Source organism: Nestor notabilis, unplaced genomic scaffold (assembly GCF_000696875.1).
Source record: "Nestor notabilis isolate BGI_N333 unplaced genomic scaffold, ASM69687v1 scaffold16918, whole genome shotgun sequence".
NCBI classification, from domain to species: Eukaryota; Metazoa; Chordata; class Aves; order Psittaciformes; family Psittacidae; genus Nestor; species Nestor notabilis.
The window spans coordinates 13,455-22,077 of record NW_009939756.1 but is presented as its reverse complement, the minus strand read 5'-3'; the positions used below and the strand labels follow the sequence as shown (position 1 = coordinate 22,077).

Below are 8,623 nucleotides of genomic sequence, written 5' to 3'. Positions count from 1 at the left end.
GGGTCCTTCGGCTGCCTCCCGGAGCCTCCTGCATTCTCTGTGGCCTTTAGTCCCGACCCGTAACTCTGTTCTCACACAGTTCTTGGCCGGGGAGTGAGCCAGTCTCCTGTGCGGAACAGCCTTTTCAACATGTCAGATATATTCCTATTACCAAACATCTACGACTTCAAAAACTATGAAATAAATTTAAAGGCACACAGAAAGTTCGCTTAGGTTTTAAGTACTGTGTAATTCACGGTGATTTCAGGCCTGTGCAAAGTCTGCATTCATGGAGTTTGAGGCGTGGGTATAGCCAGCATTCATGCAGTGACTTGTAGTTAGCGTTTGCTCACTGTTCATGCATCTAATGTATGCTTCAGGTGCTTCATAGCCGTTGATGTCATGCAGGTGACATTGCGTTTTTTAACAGACAGACTTCTGAAAATCTTGGGATATGATGTGTTGTGTTTTTTTTTTTTTCTGAGGAGTGTGTTTTCTTCTTCAGTATGACCTGTCAGCTTCCACGTTTTCTCCAGATGGCAGAGTGTTTCAAGTTGAATATGCTATGAAAGCTGTGGAGAATAGTAGGTAAGATACAAATATCTGCCTCTCTTTCTGTTTGCTGGCCTCATTTAAAGCTGAGTCATTGGAGTAGACAAGCATGATGACATTGCAGATAAAATTACGTGGTTAAAACTAGTTCTGAACATCTGTGTCCCTGGGTTAATTTTTGGGATGCTTCAAATTAAGCATAAAATTAGTATAATTGCTTTTGCTTTCTAAGAAATCACTTTTCCTTGCTAGAAATGGATATGTTGGGGAGAACGCACAGGAAGCCAGTAAACTTATGTATGTTAAGGACAATAACAAATGTATGCTTAGGGGCAAAATCTGACTGCAGGTCTCATTGCTGTCTGTAAGGTGCTTAGCAGTTACACTAGTGGAACTGCTGTAGCAGTATCTAAAAACCATTTTATGGGTGTGAATTGAGGTATTGAAAGACTAACATGCTCAGTGCCTTGTAAGTTTATGACAACTTTATATATATTCTTCAAGAAACAGGATATCTTCTCTCTCTGTGAGTCTCTGTTTTCCCTCAAGTATATGCAAAGGAATGCTGTAAAGTGAAAAGTCCAGCTAAGCTGTGGTGGCAGTGAAATGAGCACTCAGCAAGGCACGGGCTGAATCCACCCAGGTGTCTGGTCGTAGCCATATAAGGATTAGTGAAGTATTTCTTGTATGCCATTGTGGGTAATTTATGCCAGATGATGCACTTCTTGAGAGTTGGAGAAAGTTGACACATCTTCTAGATCGACAGTGAATTTACCAGGAGAGGTTAAACAGCCTGTGGTTTTCATACCAGTATCATTCAGCTCAGTGATGGGGCAGCAGCTATGCAGTCGCTCCAAACGATGCCACCACCACATATAGTCTGTTCAAAACTACTTGGGTAGGGACTTTTGGCAGCCCCTTCCTCCTTTGTTTAAGAAAATATTTGTAGGTTTAGGGAGCTTTAGCTTCTCTCCCCCCCGGCCCCTTATTGTCTTCAATGATAAAGCAGAGTTGTAATAAATCTGCTTTGGGAAATATTTCTTGTATTTTGTTAATTCTCTGTTATATATTCTGCACCACAGTTCTGTGTGAGAAACTTAGATTTCTCTTGTCTTTCAGCACAGCAATTGGGATAAGATGCAAAGATGGTGTTGTCTTTGGAGTAGAAAAACTAGTTCTGTCCAAGCTTTATGAAGAGGGCTCCAATAAACGTCTCTTTAATGTCGATCGACATGTTGGTATGGTAAGGTGCTATTTATTTTAGTTTTTCATAAATCGAAAGGGACCACTCTCAAAAGTAGAAACCTATGAATTGAAGAATAAGTAAATAGTTTAAGAAAGTAGTGTTTCCATGTACAGTGCCAGAAATGCCAGTGGATTTATTTACCATTTTCTGTAATTTATTCTTGATTGCACACATATATAAAATCCAAATTTAAAATGGAAGATATACATATTTTGAGACTGGTTTTAATTATTTTTAAATGCTTTTCAGCATTCCAGTTGTTCAAACTTGAATGTAAATATAAACACAGGCTTTAAAGTGCTGCTTTTTTACACAGTTAACAAGGTGCGTTACAGAGAAAACCCGCTGCGCTTGAGATTCTCTTCTCAACAGTGTGGACGTCAGTTGAATTCTTCGAAGTTTAGTGTATGGGTTGCTGGCTGATCCGTAATAGCAATGTCAGGATGATACCAAGTAGTGGTTACTGTGTGACAGAAATGCCTGAAACTATCTGTTGAATATACATTACTTGAAATAATAGTCATTGTTTGGGTTAGTATAGTTGTGTTTGGGTTAGTATAGTTATGGCAAATCATAAGACACTATTTAACATGAAGATAATTTTGCTTATTTTACTAGAGAAAAAAATCTATAAATCTATTCTGTATTAATATATAATCATATTGACATGTTTTGAGCTTGCTAACAGATGGATAGTTTAGGTGAATTCGCTTGCAGTAGTGCGTAGAGTTCGGTAAAGATCTCAAGTTGCATAATTAGACTTTTGTCCATGAATTTTATTAAGTTCCTGCAAGGTCTGTTTGGCCTAGCTAATGCCCATTCTTATTTCAGGCAGTGGCAGGACTTCTGGCAGATGCTCGTTCTTTGGCAGACATAGCTAGAGATGAGGCTTCTAACTTTAGATCAAACTACGGTTATGATATTCCATTGAAGGTAAGAAACCGGTGCAGTTCTTGCAGGGGTTTTTTTGGCTTTTTTAGTCTTGACACAGATAGTGAAATTTCATTACTTCAGGTTCACTTATTTCTGAAAATAAGGGTTTCCAATGTTTTCTCTTCTTTTGCTTAGCATCTGGCGGACAGAGTGGCTATGTATGTGCATGCATACACGCTATACAGCGCTGTCAGACCTTTTGGTTGTAGGTAAGTCCTTCAGACTTACACTATTTGTAAGTATCTTTTGCTTTGTAGTTGCTGGAACTACTTAGGTTGTCTGAGGTCCTTTTTTTTTTTTTTTTTTAAACTTGGAATAGTAACCTTTATTTGTCTTGTAAACGGATTCCCTTCCCCTTCCTTTGTGCATTTAAAATCTTAAGTAAAGCATACAGATTTGCATAGCAGTATTCCAGGCTTCTATATAGATTGCCAATTTGACTCTGAATTTTAAAGCTGAAAAGCTGATACTACGAAGCCTGTGACAATGATGAAAGCAGAACTTTCCTCTGCAGTCATCTTGCTTGCCCTGATATACAAGAGTAGGTTATAGCTACTATGCAGTTCTAATATAAAGGGCCTAATAAATTGTGATCTGCTTTCTAGTTACAGATAGTAAAATGTTGCTGGCAACATGCAGGTGCTCGGCTGTCATGGTAACACTAAACTGTTCAGACAAAGCGCTTAATAGAATGTAGTAGGTCAGTTGGAGTTTTGCTCCTGGAAAAATGTAGGAAACCTGAGTTGGTGTAGTCTGTGTAATTCTGTGTGTGTTGGTAGAAGAAATATTTCTAATTTCACTTTTCTCCTCCAGTTTTATGTTGGGGTCCTATGATAGTGATGATGGTGCACAACTGTACATGATTGATCCATCAGGAGTTTCGTATGTGAGTGTGTCAAAAATATTTCCATCTGGCATAAGTTTCTCTCTTAAAAGTTCCTAGTTAGGGAAAATAGTAAGTTTTGTTCCAAAAGAACTGATAATTTTTTTTTCTTTTTGCCTGGGCAGATCTCTGATGAATCATTACTTAAAATGAACAGAGCTGATTTTTGCTCATTTGCATGTCCTTATTAAACACACATTGTGTGTTTCTTAGAAGTATGGTCTCTGGGAAACTAGTTTTGAAGCTTGCCTCTCACATTTGGGAGTTTATTCCCCCTGGCTATAGCTGGTAAGTCCCATGCACTGCCCATAAAGGGCAAGTATTGTAGTGATACCCCGTTCACCAAATACTTCGGGTAAGAGAGAGCTTCAGCCAGGAGAAGGCTGCTGTTACTCTTGACACTGGCTGCTACACCAACCAGTCAAATCAGTGTATGTACTGTTGTAAATTGTTGTGAGTGCTGCCTCTGCAGCTGTGTATTACACACAAGATGATACATACTCCTACTGTTTTGATTTTTTTTTTTTTTTCAAGTTTTCTTTCAATATATCCAGTACCACAGCTGTTGAGGGGAATACAACTGCTTAATTTTTACGTGCTTACACTTCAGTATATTTTCATAGAGGCAGAAGTGTTTTTGTTTAGGTTTTTTTTTTTTTTTGATCCTGTAGAACCACCTGTTGCAACAAACTGAGCGTTTCTGTCTGGGAACTACTGAGCACCTTTCAGTCAACAGTACTTGATCTACTAACTGGGTTCTATTCAACAATTTGGGAAGGTTTACTGTGTATTAGCTTCTTGTTGTATGAGTAGGGTGGGGGTTGTCATATGCTAAGTGACAATAGACCTGTAGAAGGCTTAGTATTTAATTAATTTTGCCCTTTTTTTTTTTTTTATAGGGTTATTGGGGGTGTGCCATTGGTAAAGCCAGGCAAGCTGCAAAAACAGAGATAGAAAAGCTTCAGGTATGACTTTACGGTTTTGTTGTGCTGTTTCAAGACAGGTAGTGTATTATGTTACCTTTTTGGATGCCTAAAGCATGTAAATACAGGAGGAGAGATGGAATATTTCTGTGTATGTTCTAGGACATGGTTTAGCCTCTATAATAGCAGTATTCCTCAAGTCTTGTCCTTGGGCAGTAAGTAGGCTGTAGGGAGTGCACGTGCTTAAAACAGGAAGCATAAACATACACGCCCATGCATGCCAGCAAGCAAAATAATTGAGAGAATATAAAAGTATTTTCATTCTGTATGAAAACCTTAGAGCAGCATTGTACAGGGTGGTAAATCTATTTTTTCCAAAGGTGTTAGATGATCCTTTGGTTTAAAAATTGCAAAAAGCTGGGGCTTGTTAAGGACAGTGAGTGGAACTGCAAAATGCTGAGCCACTGGAATATTATGACTCTGAAAATGTAATGGAAAAAATAAAGTCATTGCCAGGTCAGACAGTGTTTCCCAGCTGGCTAGTGTTGAGGTGCTGTCTTTTATTCAAAAGATCCGTCAGCTTGTTGCTGCTGACTGTAATGTACCTTCCAAAACACCTTTACATGTCTGATGGAAGACTTCAGTGCTGCGAACACCAGAAAGGGTACAACTGTATGGTATACCATTATTGATACCAAAGAGCTGTTTTGTTCAGCATTTCCTGCTTGCACAATGCTATAACCTGCCAAGTGTTACAAGGAGATTCTGCAAGTGCACACCAAGAAGTTGTTTTGTAGCCTTCTGAAGGAGCATGCAAACAGTTGGCTGTGTTAAAACTAGTCTGTAGAGAGAAGACTACTGAAAGGTATTGAGATGTGCCTTAAGCTGATTCAGAACTACGTTAGAATCCTGAAGATTTCTGTCGTCTTCTTCTGTGTTCTTGTCTGACGTCCTTCGAAGGGGACAAAATCCCACTCCTGATCTGACTGATGTAATTCTTATTTGATACTCTGCTAGCATCTTACTTGTAGATTCGGTCTGCAGAAGTACATCACAACTGTTCCGGAAGGGTTCAGAGTTCATATGGTTGTTAAACTTTTTAAAATGGTCTCTTTATGGTGCTGTAGCACCATAACTGAAAAATTACAGGAAAAATTACAGTATTCCTAGGCTTGATTCATTCAGTCTTGAATTAGGTCACATGCTTGAATACCAAATGAAAAGAAGGAAGCCTACAAGATCATCTGATCTTGATACTGGAATTGTGGCACCTGGGAAATGATAATTCGAATTTCTGTGTGTGCAAATTGACAGAAAGATGTTGGGTGACATATAATCTCCTCCCAAAAATTTATTTTCTGTTCAGTGCTGGGATATTCAAAAGCCTCTTTTACTGACTGATTTCTGTATAGCTAACAAGTATGTGCATAGCTTGAACTTTACAGTAGAGTCTGTAAAGTCTAGTGTGTACGGACAGTGGTGTACCACTAACTGCATTGACATACTTAATGGCTTCTTTGCAGGGTGTCTTCAGTAAGGTGTATGATCTTGCCACAGCAATGTGAAACGAGTCCAGTCTTGCATGCTGGTGCTTTTTGTTAACTGTAGACTGGGCAGGTTTCCAGGTCAGAATTAATTTTGATGAGATGAATTTGTCAAAACTGAAATGGGAAAAAGACAGAAGTACAAAAGCTGTTGTGGGGTGATACTGTCTACAGCAGCTTGTCAGTGTTAAGATTTCTTCCTGTGGAAGAGATGACTACAGGTGAAAAGTAAGAGACAAGCAGGTAGTCAGAACTTTACCTCTGCCTTACAGCATCTGTTTTGCAGTACATGTATCTGGGAGGGGACACAGTGTGCCTAATCATCATGTGTAGCTGAGGGTGCAAGCAGAAAACACTGCACTGATCACACTGCAGTGATATGTTGCATCTTGCGTGAATGTCTGGTATCTTCAGCTGTGGGAAAACCTATGGTCCTGTGTACTTCTACAGGTCCAGAGTATTTCTACAGTGCTTATCATGCAGCTTTGATGTATGACTTTTTGAGAGAGATACATATATAGATATGTATATGTATGTATAGATAAACATAGTTAACTCCTGTCATAAACTGTTAACAGTGTTTACTCTTGTCTGCTAAATTAACATACCTGGGATGGGAAACAGATAATGGCAAAAAAAATCAATTTCCTTCTCTCCTGTAAATATCTGTGATATTTACAGGAGCAGACCTTTGGGTTTTCCTATTTGACTCCTAACTTCATATGCATTGATACATGTAGTGATTTAAATGTGTGACACAAGTTGTATTTGTACACAGCAGCCAGTGCTGTTTGTGTTACGGATTCAGCATCACAAATGTAAGGGCTGGGGCAATGGGTCTCTGTCTGCTTAGGAAATTACTTGGGATGGGACTGTGATGGCATGTCTGTCTGACCAGGCACGGGCACTTCCCTGGCCCATTAGCTACACCCTGCCTTACACCGCAGGTGTGTACGTCACCCAAGAGAGTGCTGTGACATTCAACATGAACAAAGAACTGGTTTAATCTTAATTCCTTCACTGGTGTCTCAAAACTAGCTTCCACCCTATGGTTTTGAAAACACTCGGGAATTGGAAGAGATGGTAAACTGCATTAGTGAAATATAGAACATGAATATAGAATATATTACTACTTTATAGTCCAGAAGCATTGACTGGCAAGAGAGGTGACTTGCAAAACAACTTTATTATGTCATGGGAATTGGCATGAGGCTTTGTTTTGATTAACTGTGAAACTGTTAAAAGACTGTGATAGAACAGTGAGAAAATACAAGAGATGGCAGTGCCTTGCTCAGGCATGCAGTTTTTTAACACTGGAACAATATTCTCCACTTGGGACATTACTTAAAAGTCAAAATTGCTTGCATAAGATGTTGGTAAGACTAAAAGTATTGCTATACTACCTAGAAGGAGTATGAATGCCATATATGAAAATATGATGCCTCTTCCAACGGTTATTTTGCCAGTTGATCACAAAGCATCGAAGAACAAGTCAAGCTTTTATGGTGCTAGGGTTATCTAAATTTCCAGCTGATGAGTGCTTTAAACTGGGGAAGTTTCAAAGAACGTTTTTTTCCACAGAATCTTTCAGTTGTAAAATTCTTCCTTGTAAGAATGACTGGCCTACAGCAGGCTGGAAGATGCACCATAGAGAATAAATCTAGTTCTAGTCTTGTCACTGTTATCCCTACTGAATAGTAAGCTCATTAGGCATGTGTGCAGCCATGCATGTTCTGGCCTTTTGGAAATGGAAAATAGTATATTTTCTTAAACTCTCTATTTTTTGTCTACAGATGAAGGAAATGACCTGTCGTGATGTTGTTAAAGAGGTTGCGAAAATGTAAGTCTCCAGCCTGTTTTTCCGACTCTACAGAAATCTGTACTGGTGAGCTCGCGGTGGTTTCAAACTGAAGCTATTCCTTTTCAGTCGGATATCAGGTTTTACTTCTACTAGATGAGTGCTCATGCTGACTTTAGTATCTGCTGCTATTAATTTTTTTTTTTCTCGTGAGGGGAATATGCTACTCGGTATTGAAAATGCTGAACAATGTGAAAAATACACCTTTTGATCTCGTCTGCTACTTCACAGTGCAACCAGTGGATTGAAGGTTAAACTGAATAGTTACTGATTTTTAAAATATATAAGCCAGGTGACACATGGGGGCAAAACTCCTCGATGTCCTGATTCTGAACTGAATTGTACACTTTGTTATGCAGACTGAACAATGAACTGATGCTTCAGACATTAAGTAGTGTTCCAGAAGTAAAGCTGAGGTCTTGGACCCAGCCTTCCCATTTGCCTAAAAAAAGACTTGAGTGCTTAGGAAAGCAGCAGAGTTAAACTACTTGTTTAAAGATGTGTCTAGGGTATAGCTCTTCTCATTTACATGATAAAGCTTGATACCACATGAAAAGACTGGATATACCTAATTTGCTATTTATTGGTGCAATTTAGGACAACTCTTCAGTGATGTAATTGCCTGTAGTCACTCACACTATCCCACAAACTCTGTGTGAGGATAGTGTGCTTACAGAGGCGAAAAAAGGTACCATTCAGTAACTT

At 39.0% G+C, this 8,623-nt stretch overlaps 1 protein-coding gene across 1 annotated transcript in view; it reads left to right on the top strand.

Annotated features, from left to right (window-relative positions):
- Positions 1 to 489: 489 nt before the first annotated feature.
- Positions 490 to 8,623, top strand: part of PSMA3 (proteasome (prosome, macropain) subunit, alpha type, 3) — a 10,793-nt gene continuing 2,659 nt past the window's right edge. The window contains exons 1-7 of the mRNA XM_010020029.1: positions 490 to 567; positions 1,651 to 1,774; positions 2,609 to 2,710; positions 2,846 to 2,919; positions 3,524 to 3,596; positions 4,493 to 4,558; positions 7,854 to 7,900. Coding sequence (XP_010018331.1) covers positions 545 to 567; positions 1,651 to 1,774; positions 2,609 to 2,710; positions 2,846 to 2,919; positions 3,524 to 3,596; positions 4,493 to 4,558; positions 7,854 to 7,900 — 509 coding nt within the window. The 5' untranslated portion in view covers positions 490 to 544. The remainder of the gene's footprint in view (positions 568 to 1,650; positions 1,775 to 2,608; positions 2,711 to 2,845; positions 2,920 to 3,523; positions 3,597 to 4,492; positions 4,559 to 7,853; positions 7,901 to 8,623) is intronic.